A 21,514-nucleotide genomic window follows, 5' to 3' on the forward strand; every position below is an offset into this window, starting at 1 on the left:
CACGGTTGGCAAGCCACTCTTAACGGGAGGCTTCAACATTTTCACAATTACGTGTTAAAGAGATACATTATTCATTCGCTGTGTTTTACAAATTTGACTGGCATTCAGGAGCATGAAATCTTCGCCTCAACCAGAAAACTGCAGAAAACAATCAGTTAAAGTGCAGCAAAGTCCTCTCGTCCAGGACTGATTGATACGTCCGTTCATCTGTGTGTGTGTCTGTCTGTGTATGTGTGTGTGATTCTTGACTTTAATCTTTATTCATAGGCCAAACGGAAAAAGAAGGAAGAAGCCGCCAATGCCAAAATATTGGAGGCTGAGAAACGGATAAAGGTACGTGTCGGATTTATTAATGAAATTACAATCAGATTTGTACTTATTATGATTATGATTATTATTTAAGCAGAAAAAAGGCTCATTGACATTAAAAATCCTGGCCCCCGACAGCAGCAGCACAATGAAACGGAAAACTGCAGCTGTTTAAAACATCCACATAAAACACAATAAAACTAAACACCATCAATGATTAAAAGGTGCTAAAAAGCATAATCTACACAAAGCATCTGCATCCTGATTTACCTTTGGACCACTCATTTAGAAAGTCTATAAAGACGTGAGGAGAGATGAGCTCCTTCGTTCCCAAGTCCTTTTTACACATTATTCCAAGCAGCAGGATCAGCATATTTAAAAAAACAAAACCTTTTTCCCTGCTCCGTTCTGAGCTTGGGAACAGATAACATTCAGAAGAAGTCCTGTGGTCGGAGATTATACTTGAGTTTTTCCAGGAGAAGCGTAGCTACTTGTAAATATAAGGCAGTGATTCCCACCCAGGGGGAAACGTACCTCTAGGGGTTAATCGGGCACATTACAGGGGGTATGTAAGTGGAAATATTTATGATAAGTAAATATTTCCCGGTCATTTCATAAGTTCATTATTGAAACAGTATTTGTGTGCACCACAACTAGTTCCCCCCCAGGAGACAATAACCTGTGGCACGAGTCTGTGAAGAGGCCAAAACACCAAAAACAGCCAAGTTTAGGGCGAAAGCTGCAAGAAAACACAGATAAATGGATCAAACGTCCAAGTTACTGTTGCTCCAGACTCAGGAGAAGGTTCAGGATTCAGAGTTCAGTCCACCAGCAAACAGAAGTTCAGTGAAAACTGTATTTTGTAGGATTCACTTGTACGTCTGCAGATCCAACGCAGCCTCAGTCCCGTTACAAAAGTTATTAATGTTATAAGAGTTTAATAGAACAAAGGCAGGTTGATTAGTAGCTTATTTTATTATGAAGGCAGATGGATTCTTATTCGTTTTTATGTTTAATTTGAGTTCAGAAGAGCAAAAAATGTAAAAATACAACACACTATAAAAGTAAAAATGTATTTGTACAACTTTAAGAGAGAAATTAAAATGATTTGCATTTCATAATAAACATTTTATATGAGTGAGTGAACAACAAGGCTCAGGTTGGGAACCACTGATAAGGGAACCATTTAAACCATTTATTATCATTATTCTAAATTAAAACAAACCAATGATTTCATCTTTAGGCCGACCTAAACTAAACTAAACATATAAAAACCAATGGTGGGTAAACAAGGCTTTGTAGTTTGTAATAAATATACATATTAACACGAGTTTTTTTCCACTTAAAGAAGCAGCTGGTAATAGAATTAGAGCCGTCAACACCTTTTTTTTCTGTTGAAATTAGCTGAAATTGCATCAGTGTGGTTCATTTTATGACGATATTGGCACTATGGAGGATTATTGATTTTTTTTTTTTCCCGCCTCATCATCTCATCTCATCATCTCATCATCTTCTTCTTCTCTATTTTTTTGCCCTGAAGGAGAAAGAGTTGAGGCGACAACAGGCGGAAATCCTCAAACACCAGGTAGGAACTCACCACCACTTTTTTCCTTTTCCTTTGGCCTCTTTAAAACAAATTAAAAAGAAATTATCTCAAAACCTCAGTAAGAACTAGTGTGTGCGTGCGTGTGTGTGCGCGTGTGTGTGTGTTTCTGTGGCATGTGTGACTTTTATTTATCTATATCTATATATTTTATATTTATATTTATATATTTAATAATAATAATGACCAAACGTCTATTTATTTGAGCCGATGATTTTTTTTTTGGTGTTGGAAAATCACTATCACTTCTGCTCCTTAATATTTTGCCAACTCTTCTCTGCCAGGAGTTGGAGAGGCATAGACTAGATATGGTATGGGTATGTTTATTTTTGTACATCTAACACCTGCATCGTGTAACTGGTTGTGTTATGGTTGTCATAGCAATGCATTAAGTGTAGCACTGGCTGCTGTCATACTACATTCTTCTGCATGGCTTTCCAGCAAAACCAACAAAAGAGATACAAAAAAAAAGAAAAAAGATAATAAAAAAAAAGAAAAAGAGTCAGTATGCTGCCTCCATCTGCTCGTCCTGAGGGACAACTGACCCTGTCACGGTGGCCAGGCAGCTTCTCCCCCCCTCCCCCGGCCCCCCAACCCCCTCCCATCCTCCCCCTCTACTCAGAATGCATTGCAAAAGAGAATCGCTCGCCAATCCACACTCACACTCGTCTAAAAGTGCACTCGAGGAGTTTCTCTTCTTTTTTTTTTTCTTTTTTTATTGCCCCTCCCCTTCCCCCTTCCCCTTTCGCCCCTTTCCCCCCCAACATATCCATCACATACATCATCTAAACTGTTGTATTGGGGGAGTCAACGACAACAACAACGCCGCAGCCGCCGCCTGCTTTGACGATTTTGTCCGTCCGTTCGTTCGTTCGTTCGTTGCATCTGTTTTTTTTTGTTTTTTTTTACTCTGCAGTCCACAGAGTTGCTGGACTTTAACCTGCCCCAACACCCACCACACCTACCCCCGACACCCCCCCACTCCCCCTCCCTACACCTGGCCCACCATCCGCCCGCCATCCGCCTGCCATCCGCCCGCCCGCCATCCCAGCAGCCTCTCTGTCGTCTGCCATTCACTTGTTCTCTGCACTGCAAAAACTCAAAACCTTTCCAAGAATATTTGTCCCTTTTCTTGTAAAAAAATGTCTCGTTTCTAGTCAAAACTAAACTCTTTCCACTTAAAATAAGACTCATCACCTAAAACTGAACTTGTTTTTAGATCATTTTCACTTGAAATAAGTAGAAAAATCTGCCAGTCAAAGCAAGTTTGCTCCACTATCAGATTTTTCTACTTATTCCAAGTGAGAATCTGCTTGAAAGAAGCAAAAAAGTGTCTAAAACAAGCTACTTTTTAATGTGACGAGTCCTATTTTAGGTATAATGAGATTTGTTTTGACTAGAAATGACATTTTGACTTAGAAATAAGACAAATATTCTCGGTAAGATTTTGTGTTTTTGCAGTGTGTGTACTACTTGCACAAATGACATGAAAACCAGCTACTGAGAATCATTTTGTTTTTATGGTGGAGGTATTTTACAGGAAGATTTTTACCCCCAAACCCCCCCCCCCCACTCCTCCTCCTCTCCCTCTCTCTCTTTCTGCCAAGTTTGGTGAAACTAAACCTCATAGACTCGAACAAGAAGAGCATAATCAGTTCCACCATGAGGACAAATATGGTTCTGTGTAGTTTTTTTTTATTATTCTGGCCTGGCTGTCTTGCTTGTAGCTCTTCTCACTCATACACACAGTAGCAGCTCAATGTAAAGGTCTGCCTATATATATATAAACTATATACTATATATTATACACAGTGGACTCTAAGAGGACGGGGGGTATTAATCCTGGTATTTAAGTTTGTCATGTGCAGTTGTATTGTAGTCTCTTATCATAATAACCTTTAACATAGTCAGTATTTTTTTTTTTGGATGAATAGGAAAAGCTAGAAAAAGCTGAATGCCACCGGCTCCGTGTCCTTTTTGAACTCATCCCCTTTTTGAAGTTTTTCTTTTTTTTTACTCCATTTGTAGATAAATCAAACCAATAAGAACACAGAAATATTTTAGCAGCAGCAGCAGCAGTGAGAGTGTTTGGCATCCAGCCTGTTTTTTGTTGATCACAATGACAAAAAAAGAAAACAGCCGGCCCCATTTCAGTCACTGGAAAACGTCCTTGGCACAATAATAATAAAAAAAAAGAAAAAAGAAGAAGAAGGAACCTAATAGTGGCAATTGTGTCTTTTCTGGCGGATCACAGAGGGAGTGACAGGCTGATACGGCGGAGGAGCGGAGGGAAAACCTAAAGAGATGAAATGAAATGATAGTCAGTCGCCGGTGGTTCCTGTGCCCTTTTGCAGTTCGACTGTGTAACGCAGACGTCTCATCCTCAGCAGCGACACACTGCGCTAATACTTAAAGCTGCCAAAAGCACTGGAGTGGAACTGCTCTGTTTGTTGGAGCTCCTCTTTAACCACCAGCGCCTCCTTCCTCCTCCCTTTTTGTGTCGTCCGTCCGTCCATCCGTCCATCCGTCCGTCTGAAAACTCAGTGAAAACTATATAGAGTTATTCATGTTATAAGAGTTTAATACAACAAAGGCAGGTTGATTATTAGCTTATTTTATTGTGAAGGCAGACAGATTCTTGTGTTTAATTTGAGTTCAAAAGAACAAAAATGTAGAATACAACACACTATAAGAGTAAAAAAATGTATTTGTACAACTTTAAAAGAGAAATTAAAATGATTTACATTTCATAATAAACGTTTTATATGAGTGAGGGTTGTTGTACTCATGGTGTGACAACAAGGTTGAGAATGCAAAAACTCAAAATCTTACCAAGAATATTTGTCTTATTTCTAGTCAAAATGTCATTTCTAGTCAAAACAAATCTGATTATACTTAAAATAAAACATATCACATTAAAAAGTAGCTTGTTTTTAGACACTTTTTACTTCTTTCAAGCAGATTTTCACTTGAAATAAGTAGAAAAATCTGATAGTGGAGCAACTTTGTCTATCTTATTACAAGCACAAAAAACTTGCTTTCACTGGCAGATTTTTCTACTTATTTCAAGTGAAAATTTGTTTGAAACATGTAAAAATGATCTAAAAATAAGTTAATTTTTAGGTGATGAGCCTTATTTTAAGTGGAAAGAGATTAGTTTTGACTAGAAATGAGACATTTTGACAAGAAATAAGACAAATATTCTTGGAAAGATTTTGAGTTTTTGCAGTGTGTAAGTGAAGTAAAGCCAGGAAACATTTATTATCTTTATTCTAAACTAAAACCAATGACTTCATCTTTGTGTGAACAAATCAGGCAGACATAAATGAAACATATAAAAAAAAGCACCAAAAAGCTTCCTCTTCCCTTTTTTGTCGTCCATCCGTCCATCCGTCTGCACCCCCCCTTCGTCCCCCCAGCTCCCCCTCCTCCACCCCCCCTTTTTTTTAATATAAAACAAATATTATTATCAGAGTGATGCGTCAAACCAACATTAGCATTGATTCCCGTAATTGAATTTTAATGACTTTGATCGTAAAAACTAAATAAATCCATTAAAAAAGAAAGAAAAGAAAAAGGGGCCAATGTGGCACGTCAGAAGATTTTTCTGGCAAACCGGCGTTTTGTTGCTTTTGTTGTGTCAGCTTTAGCGTAGAGGCGCCGTCGTCACCGACTCCAGCTGCTTCTCCTTTTTGAGCCTGTCATCACTACATCTACTTTTATATATATATATATATCGCATCTCTGTGTTTGCTTTTTTTGGTTGTCATCCTCCTCCTCCTCCTCGTACTTATTGTTACTGTTACTGTTACTGTTACTCCTCACTTAATGCTTCCACCACCCACCACCACCACACATGTGAAAAACGTGCAAGTTGCATACATGTGAAGCATCGTTGTGTGTGTTCGTTCCAGTATTGGTGCCTCTATTGAATTTTTTAAGTGCATCACAAAAAAAAAAACTTTTACATTACAGTAATAATGCACACTAAATCTAGTCGTCGACCTTGAGAGGACTATATATATATATCTATATATGTGTGTGTGTATGTGTGTGCTCATTGTATGTGTGTACTGTATGTGGTGCATGTGTGTGTGTCTGTGCTTGTTAATGTGCCCGTGTTGTTGTTGTTTTTTTCCGACCGCTCTAGGAGAGGGAGAGGAGGAGGCAACATGTGATGCTGATGAAGGCCGTGGAGGCTCGCAAGAAAGCAGAGGTAAAGTATAGAACAGCACAGCACAGTTCAGTCGTCCATATGCACACAGAAGAGAAATAAATAAAATGCACAGAGCGTCCGGTCCAGTCCTGTGAAAAGAGCCTCAGTCATTATTCCTTGGATGGATTCTCGCTTCCTTCCTCTTCCTTTTTTTTTGTGCGTTCTCTCTATCTCTCTCCCTCTCTTTCCCTCTCTCTCCTTCCATTCATTCATTTTTTTTTCTACACACTTACCAAGTCAAAAGATTCTGGCCCCTCAAGCACTTTTCCTTTGAATGCACAGCAGCATTAGGCTGAATTCTAATACTGCTCAGCAAAGTCAAGTAAACCTTCTTCTTGTCTGTTACACACACACACTCGCACACATTCACACACCACACTTTGCTTCCCCTAATGCTCCCATGAATTTTTATTTATTATTTTTTTTGTGTGTGTCTGTGTGTGTGTGCGTGTGTGTGGACTCTCTAGGAGCGCGAGCGCTTGCGGCAGGAGAAAAGGGATGAGAAGCGCCTGAACAAAGAGCGTAAACTGGAGCAACGGAGGCTGGAGCTGGAGATAGCGAGGGAACTGAAGAAGCCAAATGAAGACATGTGTCTGTCTGATCACAAGGTAGCAAAGACCAACCAGTCACAGCTTTGTGTGAAAAAAAAACACTTAATGACTCATAATGTAATGGAAAGTTGATTATTTGGCATTTTAAATTCATTTAATTGAGGTGGATTTAAGGCAGCAGGTTGGCACCATCATAAAATACCTTTATTATTATTATTACTATGATTATTATTATTATTTCTTGAGGGTCATTACTTGCAATAAGAGTACATGGTACTTAGTGTTTTTATGTGTGGTGGTGTCCGCCCCCAAGTGGTTAAAGCCAAGCACTGCAACCACACTGCAAAAACTCAAAATCCAAAGAATATTTGTCTTATTTCTAGTCAAAATGTCATTTCTAGTCAAAACAAATCTCATTCTACTTAAAATAAGACTCATTACATTAAAAAGTAGCTTGTTTTTAGACAATTTTTACTTCTTTCAAGCACATTTTCACTTGAAATAGGTAGAAAAATAGTAATAATAGTCAAGCAAGTTTTTATGTCTTATTACAAGCACAAACTGGCAGATTTTTCTACTTATTTCAAGTGAAAATTTGTTTGAAACAAATGAAAATTATCTAAAAACAAGTACAGTTTTAGATGATGAATCTTATTTTAAGTGGAAAGAGTTTAGTTTTGATTAGAAATGAGACATTTCAAGATATAAGACTAATATTCTTGGAAGGATTTTGAGTTTTTACAGTGCACAGAGGAAATGAGCAGTTGTTGCTATAAATGTAGGGAAAAAAAGCACCATCCTGATAAGAGTCAACAGATGTGTGATATAACAACAGCTTTTCTCACATTCACCTCAGGTGTTCAGATCATCATTTTATGTTGTGCACATTAAATTTGATTAATAACGTTCCTCTCTGTGTGTGTGTGTGTGTGTGTGTGTGTGTGTGTGTGTGTGTGTGTGTGTGTGTGTGTGTGTGTGTGTGTGTGCAGCCGCTGCCTGAGTTCTCCAGGATTCCCGGGCTCATCCTGCCGGGATGCGCCGTGTCCGACTGCCTGATGCTGATGCAGTTCCTGCGAGGCTTCGGGAAGGTGCTGGGTCTGGACCTGAGCGCCGACGTGCCCACGCTGGGGATGCTGCAGGAGGGGCTGCTCAACGTGGGCGACAGCATGGGCCACGTCCAGGACCTCCTGGTCAAGCTGCTGTCGCTGGCCGTCTGCGATCCGGGGCTACCGCCGGGACAGAAGGTGCGCTAGTAGTTATTATAGTGTTAAATTTAGCATTGTTACAGGTTTATTCACTTTATTAAAGGGATAGTTCACCCAAAATTGAAATTTCACTCATTATCTACTCCCCCTCATGTGGACTAAGGGCTGGGAGAAGTTTCAGAGTCCTCCGTGGCTTCTCTGAGTTACAGGGGGTCTCGGCGTAGCAGTGCATGTCCATATAACGGTTGCAAATGGATACCAACTGTCTTCGTAACAAAAAGACACACCAAAAAACATCCAAATACCTCCATGCTGCTCGTATGTAATGTCCGTCTTGTATTGAAGCCCCGAAATGCAAAATTGTCCCGAAAAAAAAAGTCTATATTTCAAGCTTGTTTGCAGCGGAAGCTCCTCTTCCCGGGTTCATCAAATTTGGATGAACCAGGAAGAGGAGCTTCGAGAAGCTTCCGCTACAAAGCAAGCTTAAAATATCGACTTATTAAATTTTTTTCAGGACAATTTCGCATTTTGGGGCTTCAATACAAGAGGGACATTACATACGAGCAGCATGGAGGTATTTGGATGTTTTTTGGTGTGTCTTTTTGTTACGAAGACAGTTGGTATCCATTTGCAACCGTTATATGGACATGCACTGCTACGCCGAGACCCCCTGTAACTCAGAGAAGCCACGGAGGACTCTGAAACTTCTCCCAGCCCTTAGTCCACATGAGGGGGAGTAGATAATGAGAATGAATGAGATGAAATTTCAATTTTGGGTGAACTATCCCTTTAAGACATAAGACTTTTTTTTCTAATTGATCCAACTTATGGGAAATTCACTTGTTACAGCAGCAGAGAAGTTAACGACAAGCAAAAGTTAGGAATGAAAATAGTAAAAGACACTTTATATGTAACAAAATATGTCCTGTTTTGTATTTAAGAAGAAAAAAATGATGTACAAAGTTGCTTGTTCAGAGATAATGCACAGTGTGGATGGAGAAATGACAGTTTGATTCATTCAGTTTATTAAGACGTAAGACTTTACACTTGTGGGAAATTCACTTGTTACAGCAGCAGAGAAGTAAACATCCATATGTTCAAAGATATGTAACAAAACATGTCCTGTTTTGTACGATAATTACTTAAGAAGAGAAAAAACATGTACTTGTTGCTTGTTCAGAGATATTGCACAGTGTGGGAGGGCATGAATATGAATAAATGTGCAGAAAAAGGTAAAATACACAATAATAAATGATGCAGCAAAGAGGTAGTGGAGTGAAATAAAAAAAGAGTGGCTGGTGCAAATGTGATAAACTCAGCAAATATAATGTTCATTGAATTTAAAATACCAAACCACATGTTATATGTAGATCTCACTCATTGAATCCACTAGGGACCATTCAGGACTTTTAGATTTGATATTTTGACGTCAATTTAAGTGCTTTTTTTTATTGCTAATGTTTCTGTCGGACTGTGCATCTGATTTTTTTTTCCATTTTGATTTAATCTAGTAATAGTTTTTCCTCTAATGGTTAATATTTAATTTTACATGTACATTATATTGCAGGTAATTTCAAAATATCAACTTCTACTCATCAGTTTTGCTCCCTCCTGCTCTCTCAGACTAAGACCATGCTGGGCGACCACCTGACCAACGTGGGCATCAACCGGGACAACGTGTCCGAGGTGCTGCAGATGTACATGGGAGCTCACTGTGCCAACACGGACCTGGCTCCTCTGGCCCTCAGCCTGAAGACCAAGGCCTTCCAGGCCCACACGCCCACCCAGAAGGCCTCCATCCTGGGCTTCCTGGCCAACGAGCTGGCCTGCAGCAAGGCCGTCATCAGGTGGGTGAAGCAGCATGTGACTTCTCTGCTTCTGAACGGACACAAATACAACACCTAGTCGTTTAAACTCCAGCATTAATATATTTTCATCTCTCATTAGTGTTGCAATTATGACGAAATATCGTCAACAAATCTTTATCACGTGACAAAAACAAGACGAGACGCAACGTAATTGGTGGTCATGTGACGATGACTATAATGAAATGATGAATAAAAACAAATAAAAAACAAGACTAAATGTGGTTTACAAAATAAAAACGAGACGAGACGAGAAGAAATAACGTTATAATGTTTGGTCGCATTATAATTATTTTGTAGTATTACTGTTTCCTAGGAAGCAACGTCACTTCCTCAACCACAAATGTGTGCGTGCATGTGTGTGTGTGTGACTAGCAAGCATGTGTAATGCTGGAATGGATGCTTACTCAAATATATAAGGTAACAATAAGATAACCATGTTTGAATTGTGAAATGGGTTTGACTAAAAGAAACATTTGGTTTTGCCTTAAGTTACTATACTAGGTAATTATACTATATTGGCTGGGTTAAATAGAATTACATCTCTAGAAAGAGATTAAAATCATTGACTAAAAGTTTCCGTTGAATAAAACTAGAGAAAAATAGTCATGAATTATTATCCTATTATTATTCCCTATTATTATTCTGACTAAAATGTTCAGACTTTTAGTCGACTGAAACGTGACTAGACAAAAAAGAGCATGAATGTGACTAATTTTCTAATAAAAACTAAAATGACAGTTTGACACAAAGACTAAAGACTAAAAGTAGAATTAAAACATGCTGCTAAAAACAACTCTATCTCTCGTGCTCTAGACTGTATGTGCTGATGTGTTAGTTAACACCCATTCACTTATTCATTAGCCAATAATGGTATGTTTTATTGATGCGGTAGGAAACGGTTTAATAAAGCTTCCATAGGGAGCAGTAATTGGCAGTCGAGTCCTTTTGATTGTAAGGAAATTATGCAAGTATTAATTTGTGCACTGGGATACCGGCTTATTAAGCTTTTTACTGGGGCTGCAGATCGCTGCCAGCCGCCCTGAGCTTTTATCTTTTATTATTAAATATATTTGTTATTATTTTCTGAGAAAGAAAAAAACAAAAGCGTGGATGATTCACAGGCTCGACTGTAACTGATTTGTTTTGCTTCTGTCTCTCTCTTTCTCACAGTGAGATCGACAAAGGCCTCGATCAGATGGCGAACATGAGGAAGGACAAGATCATTATGGAGGGAAAACTGAAGAAGTGAGTTCTCTTTAATCCCTAATGATAATAATAATAATACAGTTTTTCTCAATTGCTAAAACACTAAACCCTGTTGTCTGAACCAAATGCTCAGTTGCCTGAACCCACTGATTGAACCAGTCGCTCTTTTGGCAAAACCATCAGCACTTTTCACCTGTTTGATGCTGTGGCTGAGTTATGCACTTTTCATTTCTATATTTTTGTACTTTATTTTTACGTAGGCTTACTGTTTACAAGTGCTAAATGCACAAGATTTCTGTTTGTTTTTGTACTGTACAAGTGCTACGTGTAAAATGCACAGGAGTTCTGTTTTTTGTACTTTTTTTTTTACAGTACTATGCACAAGTGCTAAATGCACAGATTTTTTGTTTTGCAACATGCATTTATGGAGGGAGAGGAAGAGGAGAAGATGAGAGACGACAGGGTGAAGGAAGAGAGGATGAGGGAGGGATGAACTGGGAAGAAAAAAGAAGAAGGAAGGAAAAGGGGATGAAATGGATGTGGGGAGGGAGGGAGGAGGGTGAAAGAAAGGGAAGGAGAGAAGTGCTACAGTAAATGCACAGGTTTTTTGTTTTACAACGTGCATTTAGCTACAGTGAACAACAATGTAGTGTTTAGTGACTGCTCAGTAATGTTTTTAATTTTGATTGACTCAGTCAGGGCACGATTTGACAACACAGTTCAGTTTTGAGCACATAGATTTAACTGTTTTGAGGTGAAAGTTTGGTTTTGCAAGAAGAGTCTGAGGTTTTGTGAATGTAGCTTGAAAATTGGGGTTTGTGTTCACAGTTTAGAGAAAAGGAAGAGCAGCTTTCGAGAAATGTGTCTTAGCAATCGAGAAAAACTGTAAATGCACAGGTTTTTTGTTTTGCAACATGCATTTAGCTACAGTGAACAATAATCATTTATTTCTACAGCTTCATGTCCTGAGCATTGTGTTTTCTATTTTTCTATGTAGTGTTTAGTGACTGCTCAGTAGTGGTTTTACAGTAATTTTGATTGACTCAGGGCACGATTTGACAACATAGTTCAGTTTTGAGCACCAGATTAAAAACTGTTTTGAGGTGAAAGTTTGGTTTTGCAAGAAGAAGAGTCTGAGGTTTTGTGAATGCAGCTTGAAAATTGGGGTTTGTGTTCACAGTTTAGAGAAAAAGGAAGAGCAGCTTTCGAGAAATGTGTCTTAGCAATCGAGAAAAACTGTAAATGCACAGGTTTTTTTATTTTGCAACATGCATTTAGCCTACAGTGAACAATAATCATTTATTTCTACAGCCACATGTCCTGAGCATTGTGTTTTCTATTTGTCTAGGTAGTGTTTAGTGACTGCTCAGTAGTGTTTTTAATTTTGATTGACGATTTGACAACATTGTTCAGTTTTGGGCACCGGATTGAACTGTTTTGAGGTGAAAGTTTGGTTTTGCAAGAAGAGTCTGAGGTTTTGTGAATGTAGCTTGAAAATTGGGGTTTGTGTTCACAGTTTAGAGAAAAGGGGAAGCAGCTTTCGAGAAATGTGTCTTAGCAATCGAGAAAAACTGTAAATGCACAGGTGTTTTGTTTTGCAACATGCATTTAGCCTACAGTGAACAATAATCATTTATTTCTACAGCTTCATGTCCTGAGCATTGTGTTTTCTATTTGTCCATGTAGTGTTTAGTGACTGCTCAGTAGTGTTTTGAATTTTGATTGACTCAGTCAGGGCACGATTTGACAACATAGTTCAGTTTTGAGCACAGATTGAACTGCTTTGAAAAACATTTGAAAAACATTTCTCTTTTCACGTGCTTATAGCTGAGAACTTAAAACTTTATCTATTTTATTTTATTTTACTTTTATTTGCTCTTGATTTTAACTCTGTTTTTAGTGTTTTGTTTGTTTTTATTCTGTCTTATGCTTCTTTTTTTTCTTCTTTTTTAATGTTTTGTCTTTATGTAAAGCACATTGAGTTGCCTTGGTATGAAATGCGCTATATAAATAAAGATGCCTTGCCTTGCCTTGCCTTGCCTTTGAGGTGAAAGTTTGGTTTTGCAAGAAGAGTCTGAGGTTTTGTGAATGTATAGCTTGAAAATTGGGGTTTGTGTTCACAGTTTAGAGAAAAGGAGAGCAGCTTTGGAGAAATGTGTCTTAGCAATCGAGAAAAACTGTAATAATAATAATAATGATAATAATAATATGACTTGGCTGAACCTGTGTTGGTGCAGGCTCAGGATCATTTATGCCAAACGCACCGGGAGGAGGGAGGCCAGCATGGGCGTGGAGGAGAGCCAGTCCGTCGGCACGCCGTCGTCTGCCGCCAAACGCAAGAGGAAACTGGGAGCGGACAGCGAGGACGAGGAGGACGAGGACGAGGACAGCGACGACCAGGCGGACGACGACGACGAAGAGGAGGAGGAGGAGCTGCTGCTGCTGAAGAAGGTGAAGAAGGCCGAGACGACGTACGACGAGGACGACGTGGACCAGGCCACCAGCGTGGAGGAGCTGGAGAAGCAGATCGAGAAGATGGCCAAGGTTCGAGCATTCAGCTTTTTTTAATTTTTATTTATTTTTATTTTTTATTATGTGACGTTAATAAATATGAGGCATCAGATAATGAACGCGTGCTCGGGCGACGCTGATAACGTGGGATTAAAAACACAACACGCTGCAATTAAAAAAAGTCTCATGGGAGGAGAAGGAACTGTGAAGAGATAAACCACTTCACAGCCATCATCATTCATTGCTCATGGTTATTCTGGGATGTTTGTCACCATCAAGTCTTTTTATTTTTTTTTTTTTTTTGGGGGGAAGATGTTTAATTATTTAAAAAAAATATGAAACAAATTCCCTTAAAATAGCTACAACCTCTTTTAATGCTGTTTATTAAAACCAACCGTGTGTTTTGTACATTTCATGAACATGTCGACTTACATGAGGCTGTTTGCTAATGAAGGCATTAATTAGCTTAATAAATTACCTCATTAGCATAGAATGTAACGCTCAATACATCACGGTGATTACTGAAGGACATTAGTCGGTGTCTTTTGTTTTCCTGAAGGTCTATAAATACATACAGTACATAAATAAATAATATAATATATAGAAGTCACAGCATGTTTATGTGTGTGTGTGTGTGTTTTTCTTTTTGCAGCAACATCACCAGACCAGGAAGAAGCTGTTTGAGATCTCTCACTCGCTGCGCTCCATGACGTACGGTCAGGACCGGTACCGCCGCCGGTACTGGGTCCTTCCCCACTGTGGGGGGGTCTTCATCGAAGCCATGGAGAGCGGAGAAGGTATTTATACAGCTCAGTGCACAACTCATTTTTTATTATATGAAGATGATGCTTCATGCACACGAGAAACAAATGTAAATACGTGTTTATAGCTGCAAGTTCAGCTGTTTTGTTGCCACTTTGAAATACGCTGATGATGTTTTTTTTTGCTTTATCTTAATTCTCTAAAACTAATTTGAGATTGCATCTGTAAACTAATAATCTACCACACAACTCCACTTATCTCCCAGAAGCAAGTGTAGAGTAATAATCAGCAGCAGAGACACTTTCAGATACATCAATTCAACGTTTCTCTTTTTCTCAGTCTGTGGCGTTTAAATGCACCTCCAACACAAAAGCCACCGCGTGGTACTTCTTTTGACTTTATTTTCCAAAGCAGGTAAAAAACATAGAAAAATGTGATTTCATATTGATAATAAATTCCCCAAAAATAACGGAAAAAAACATCAAATCAACAAACTTAGTAACTTAAAGGGATATTGTGTAACTTCTTCTGTCATCTATTCACGAAAATCTATTATTTCGTTCAAAACTCTGTTTTTCATTAACCAGTAATTCACCTGCAGTCGGGCAGACGGCCGTCGCTAACAAACCAGATGTCATTTTAGTCACAGAAGTCCAGAGAAAGACGGTAAAACGTGGTAACGAGGTAAACAATACCACATCGCCATGACAACATATTGTCACGTGTATTGTTTTGCCTCGTGCCGACGGACCACTTGTTTACATAGAGGCTTGTTTATGCCGTTACGTGCAGTCGTGCTGTCGTCCGTCTGCCATCTGCCCAATTTCGCGTGAATGCAGCATGAAAAATACAATTGAGTTGCTTGCGATCTACAACCACAACGCTAGATGGGAGGATTTCTTCCTACACAATGTACCTTTAAAAGTCATAAACAATAGTTGTGGTCAAAAACTTTATGCAACCACAGTCTCTCCACCGGTCCGACATTGTTCTGACGTGTATCCAAATGATGCAATACATTTCTCCAAAATAAATTACCAAGTCAAATTATATAAACGTAACTGATGTGTGTGCAACAAATAAAACATTGTGGTTTAAATGCTTTAAATGGCTGCAACATCTCTCCTGTCTCCCCTGCAGCGGCCGAGGAGCTGGAGGAGGAGCGACAGCGGAGGAGGCGAGCGGCCGAGGAGGTGAAGGTGAAAGAGGAGCCTCAGGAGATCGAGCTGGAGAAGGAGAAACTCTCTGATCTGGACGGTTTGGATCAACAGCAGCAGCAGCGGCAGAAAGAGGAGGAGGAGAAGGAGCTGGAGGAGAAGAGGAGCTCGTCGCCGCAGCCGCCTCTCTTCTTCCAGGCGTCCAAACTGTGCGCCGGCAAAGAAAAAACTGTGAAGGCGGAGGACAAGGAGACCCCGCACCTGAGGCAGAACGGCAGCGACCTCGACGCCTCCGAGCCGGTAGTAGCGACAGTAGCAGCAGCGACGATCCCGGCCTCCACGGCGACCGCTAACGACACTACGGCCATCCCTCCTCCGGCCTCCACCTCGCTGTCCGTCCCCTTCCTGACGGGGAACACCCCCCCGACCCCGACCTCCACCTCGACCTCGTCCCCGGCGCCGCCGTCGCCGCACCTCGCCTTCCAGGCCAACGACCAGCTGCTGCGCGTGCTGACGGAGCGGAGCGGCCACTGGTTCAGTCTGCTGCCGCGCAACCCCTGTGACCTCTCCTCCGTCACCGCCGCTACGCCTCCGGGAGCAGCGCCGCCGCCGCCCCCGCAGGCGTCCTCCACGCCGGCCCGGCCCCGGTCCCCGCCGCCGTCCCCGGCTCTGCCGCTCACGCCGTCCGCCGCCGCCGCCGCCTCGGCCTCGGCCAGCCCCCTTCACCCGGCCGGACTCCTCAACTACCCCATCGCCCTGCAGGTGAGGCTCATAGCAGTTAACAACTCAACTCAACTCAACTCAACTCAACTTTATTTATAGAGCCCTTTAAAACAACCACAGCTGAAACAAAGTGCTGTACGTAATGCAACATATAGAAATAAAATAATTAGCAGAAGCATAAATATAAAATAATAATTGTTTATTGCTTTTAAAACAATTTAAAAGCAATAAAACAATTTAGAATTTAAATAAAACAGTTAAAATAAAAAACAATAAAAACAATGAATAGAACAGACCATAAAACACTAAAACAGAGGTAGAGTCTCATGCTGAGTTGAAAGCCAAGGAATAAAAATGGGTTTTAAGACGAGTTTTAAAAATGGACATCGAGGAGGCCTGTCTAATGTGGAGGGGAAGCTCGTTCCACAGTTTTGGAGCGGCAACTGAACAGAACGCACCTCGTGGCTTTGAGTAATACAAATGTAACACAGCGCCATAATCAATACAAAAAGACATCAGATAGAAACAAATATTATTGAATAGATAGGAAAAATTAGTAGACAATTTTAGATTAGCAGGGTTCCCACATGTCCTGGAAAACCTGGAAAATAGTTGACCAACTATCCAGTCATGGAGAACACAATCATGGAAATTGAGAAAAAGGGTAAAATGTCCTGGAAAAGCTTGAGTTGTCCAGGAAAATTATTTATCACGTGGTGACATCAGCTACCTGAGCTCTGTCTATTTGACTTCTTCAGACCCCACTATACTGTAAGGATTTATTTTCCAAAGATGTGCCCAGCGAGAAAAGACAGCTGCTTTACGTGCGGTTTAAAAACAAAAACAACATGTTTTTGCATTGTTCTATGACAAATGTGTCTTAATTTCTGAGCACGTAAGATATTATTTCATAAATGAGTTAGAGCCATAGGCTGCGCATCTTTAAATCAAACTTCTGGGGGTGAGAGAAATGAAATAAATATAGAAACAAACTGGTTGAATGTACAAAATAAAGTACAACTGTCAAACTACAACTTCTCCAAAGCATGAATGGGACGGGGCGATGTGTAAGGCCTTAATAACAAGTCTGTCAGACTGTAGCTGCTGAAAATGTCCTGGAAAAGTCCTGGAAAATGATTTCAAGAAAAGAGTGGGAACCCTGAACAAGTACATTTTTAAGTGATGAGTCTTATTTTAAGTGGAAAGAGATTAGTTTTGACTATAAATGAGACATTTTGACAAGAAAGAAGACAAATATTCTTGGAAAGATTTTGAGTTTTTGTAGTTTATCCTTTATTTAACCAGGTAAAACTCATTAAGATTTAAAAAACCTCTTTTACAAGAGCACGAAAACTCAAACAACAAACAACATAAAGATTTACAAATCAGACATTACACAAGAGTCGATGGATCTTCTTTCTCCATCCATTTAAAATTGATCGTTTGTTTTAAGCCACACTATGAGAATCTTTAGTCGAGGACACCAGATCTGTTTCCTCTCCTCCACCTCCACCTCCCTCACCCTTTTGTTTTTCCTCCTCCTCTCCTCCTCTCCTCCTCTCCTCCCCCAGGTGAAGCCCGTGGGTTCATTGCTAGGAGTGTCGTTCGCCAGCTGGCCCAGCGGCCTGATGAGTCCCAGCCTGCCTCTGTGCAGCAGCCCCAGCCCCGTGCCGGGTCACTCTCTGGAGGGAAACACGGCCGCCAGCGTCTCCAGCAAGAGCGAATCACCGTTGCCTCGCATCGAGAAATCCTCGTCCATGCCCTCTCCCGCCTTGGAGATGCCCAAATCCCTCGACCACCCGGCGCCGCGGCCCATCCCGGAGGGTGAGCGTCAAGTCAACGCACAAAACAAAACAAACACAGAGAGAGAGAGAGAAATTAAAACCATGATCAACCCTCAATGTTTAGCTGGAAAAAAAAGATTTCACTTGCCTGAATAATCCAAGATAATTGGATTAGGGAGCGTTCTGCTCTGCTGTGCCGTAATTTCATCTGGGTATAACAGAGCTCAATGAAGCACCTTTTTTTTTTTTCTAGCGCTGATGTATGTTCAGTGTCTCCGAGCTCACGTTTTAACAGTTTTTTTTTGTGCTTTATTCTTTGTTTTTTTGCATCTCAGAGCTGCTGACAGGGTGGTGGCGGGTGTCTGACATCGACGAGCTGAGAGCTTTAGTCACCGCTCTGCACAGCCGCGGCATCAGAGAGAAGGGTCTCCAGAGGCAGGTGCAGAAGTACATGGAGATCATCCCGCAGGTCTGCACCAAACACAGAGACGGTGAGTGTCCCAGCTCCTCCTCCTCCTCCTCCTCTGAGCTCCTGATCGCTGCACAAAGCCTCGGATTCATTAGCAAGATTCACAGCATTTAGAAAGTAGATTATATTTTTACAGTGAGACACACGGATTCAGGGTTCCCACACACGTTCTGGAAAACCTGGAAAATGGTTGACCAGTTTTCCAGTCATGTAAAAACGCATGGAAAATGAGAAAAAAAAAAAAGTCAAACCTCCTGGAAAATTGTTTATTACATTGTGACATTTGACTTTTTCAGACCCCACCAAGTGCCTATAGTGAGAAGTTTCCGGTATTGGGCCGATTGTCTCCTCTGCTGATAGATAGATAGATAGATAGATAGATAGATAGATAGATAGATAGATAGATAGATAGATAGATAGATAGATAGATAGATAGATAGATAGATAGATAGATAGATAGAGATAGATAGATAGATAGATAGATAGATAGATAGATAGATAGATAGATAGATAGATAGATAGATAGATAGATAGATAGATAGATAGATAGATAGATAGAGGGTGTGGTTTAAAAACAAAAACAACATGTTTTTGCATTGTTCTATGATACATTTATCATAATTTCTAAGCATGTAAGAGATAATTTCATAGATAAATTGGAGCCATAGACTGCACATCTTTAAATCAGACTTAGGGGCAGAGAGAGGAATAAACACAGAAACAAACTGGTTAAATTTACAAAATAAAGGTGTTAAACTGTCGAAAAGAAGCATGAATGGGACGGGGGATGTATAGTATTAGTGTATGGAGCGATAACTAATGTCTGTCAGACCGGATTCACTGAGCTGTCATCAGATGTAGCAGCTCGTCCTTGATGATCCCTGCACACACACAGACACTGTCAACTCTGCATTATTTATGACCAAACTACATGACGTGTGTGTGTATGTGTGTGTGTATTCATGGCTGACTCGAACCTGTTGTTGTGCCGTCCGTCCTTCCTTCCTTCCCTCCAGTGGCCATGATCGAGCTGCATGAGCTGGAGGAGAGCCAGGTGAGCGTGGAGTCGGTGCGCGGCTGGTGTGTGGAGGAGCAGGCCATGGAGATGGACATCGCTGTGCTGCAGCAGGTGGAGGAGCTGGAGAGGAAGGTGACTGCTGCCAGCCTGCAGGCCAAGGTAACACACAGCACACAACATACAAGATACACAACATACACAGCCACAACCTGAACATGTTCTGCGATTTAAAGTGGCTGTATGTAGGAAATGTATGATAATTAATCAAAAAAATTACCAAATATGTCACCGGACACTAAGGAACCATGTTAATTTGAAATACTGATTTGAGATAATAATTATTTGCAGCACACAAATCATGTTTATGTTTTCATTTTGTATTTTTTTTGCCTGTTGCTCCACTTACCGCTCTATCTACCAATCACAAAGTCAGTGCAGCTACAACGAGCATTGTGGATTATTACTGTCTGACATTACCAAACATTACAGTAAAAGACTTCGCTGTGACTCTCAGAAACGTCTTGTCAAAAGCAGAAACAAAACCAGGATCTGCACAGGCAATATGTCAATAATATCTGGCAACCTTGAGGTCTGGAGGGGGAATAACGCGCTGCAGTATTTTGAATTTGACTGCATAAACGTTGGCCACAGTCTTATGATGTACATACAGCTCCTTTAAAGAAACATGTTGAAGCATGTGAACTGTTTTATTCCTAGTGCTGAAAAACTTTAAATCACACACTTAATGTTTATGTTTAAGTTAAATTATACTGAAGGTATCAGTGTTAGGCGCTTTATATTGTATTTCATACTCCTATGCTCTTCTCAGGTGATTGTCGATAGATAGATAGATAGATAGATAGATAGATAGATAGATAGATAGATAGATAGATAGATAGATAGATAGATAGATAGATAGATAGATAGATAGATAGATAGATAGATAGATAGATAGATAGATAGATAGATAGATAGAGAAAAAATCGATTCACATAAATATCGCAATATCCTTTTTGACGATTTTTAATTTTTTTTTTTTTTTTTTTTTAATATTGTGCAATGTTGTGTTGTTAGCCTTTTTTACATACAGAGAGTACAGGTTTTGAAAAGGGTTTAAGTTCACTTTATAATGGAGTATGTTAATTTATAGGCTTCTACAGTATTTGTGTGCAGATAAATGTTAAAAATGCAGACTAAAAATCGAGAGAATCGGCAATATCGTAGAATCGCAATTTAAATCGAATCACCATCCAAAAAATCGTAGAAGAATCGAATCGGGCGAAAAGCATATCGTCCCAGCCCTAATAGAGAGATAGATAGATAGATAGAACGATAGAACAATAGATAGACGATAGATAGATAGATCAAACACAGAAATACTATGTGGGTAAAAGGTGCGTGTAACAAAAAAAAAACGGACTCTAACTCTCTGCTTCCTCCTCACAGGGCTGGACGTACCCGGACCCTCAGTCTGAGAGGGAGGACCTGGTGTACTACGAGCACAAGCCCCCCACCAAGTCCACAGCAGCTTCAGCAGCAGCAGCGTCATCATCATCAGCAGCAGCAGCAGCAGCGTCGTCACACGCAGCAGCAGGAGACTCCCGGGACTCGAGGGATCATCCCGAGGAGCAGCAGCAGCAGCAGCGGGGGGAGAAGGGCGGGGTGATGCGTCACCCGGACAACCCGCTGGACATAGCGGTGACACGTCTGGCCGATCTGGAGCGCAACATCGAGAGAAGGTACCTGAGGAGCCCCTTAGGTACCACCATTCAGATCAGGCTGGATAATGTGGGTACGGTCACTGTCCCTGCCCCCGCCCCATCCACTAGTGCTGACAGGGAAGGGTAGGTCATTTCTCCAACCAAAGCTCCCCCCCCCACCCCCACCCCCTCACCCTCCACCTCACACTCCCACTAAGACCCTCTCCCCTCTCTCTGTGTGTGCTTTTTTTTTTTTTTTTTTCTTGTTTCCCATAATATAATACTCCCACAGTGTGAGGGTCTCTGCTGCTCCCCCAGCAGCGTCTTATTGTGGCTTGTGGCATCTTTTTTGGTTTTGGTTTCTTTTGGTCTTGTGCAGTTTTTTTTTTTAAAGGGATAGTTCAACATTTTGGCAAGTTGGCCCATTGCCAT

At 40.6% G+C, this 21,514-nt stretch overlaps 1 protein-coding gene across 6 annotated transcripts in view; it reads left to right on the plus strand.

The window, feature by feature from the left end:
* baz2ba (bromodomain adjacent to zinc finger domain, 2Ba) overlaps window positions 1-21,514 on the plus strand; it is a 117,145-nt gene that overhangs the window by 87,560 nt on the left and 8,071 nt on the right. For 4 of the 6 annotated variants that reach the window (XM_083994958.1, XM_083994956.1, XM_083994957.1 and 1 more), the window contains 15 exons: window positions 268-333; window positions 1,850-1,894; window positions 2,197-2,223; window positions 6,063-6,128; window positions 6,596-6,736; window positions 7,669-7,923; window positions 9,508-9,731; window positions 10,923-10,997; window positions 13,196-13,502; window positions 14,122-14,266; window positions 15,372-16,150; window positions 17,683-17,935; window positions 18,231-18,386; window positions 19,381-19,541; window positions 20,829-21,226. In XM_083994958.1, coding sequence (XP_083851084.1) covers window positions 268-333; window positions 1,850-1,894; window positions 2,197-2,223; window positions 6,063-6,128; window positions 6,596-6,736; window positions 7,669-7,923; window positions 9,508-9,731; window positions 10,923-10,997; window positions 13,196-13,502; window positions 14,122-14,266; window positions 15,372-16,150; window positions 17,683-17,935; window positions 18,231-18,386; window positions 19,381-19,541; window positions 20,829-21,226 — 3,098 coding nt within the window. The remainder of the gene's footprint in view (window positions 1-267; window positions 334-1,849; window positions 1,895-2,196; window positions 2,224-6,062; window positions 6,129-6,595; window positions 6,737-7,668; window positions 7,924-9,507; window positions 9,732-10,922; window positions 10,998-13,195; window positions 13,503-14,121; window positions 14,267-15,371; window positions 16,151-17,682; window positions 17,936-18,230; window positions 18,387-19,380; window positions 19,542-20,828; window positions 21,227-21,514) is intronic. The other 2 variants (XM_083994960.1, XM_083994959.1) reach the window with 2 other exon arrangements.

The sequence above is a fragment of the Trachurus trachurus genome (assembly GCF_905171665.1).
Source record: "Trachurus trachurus genome assembly, chromosome: 3".
In the NCBI taxonomy this organism is placed as follows: Eukaryota; Metazoa; Chordata; class Actinopteri; order Carangiformes; family Carangidae; genus Trachurus; species Trachurus trachurus.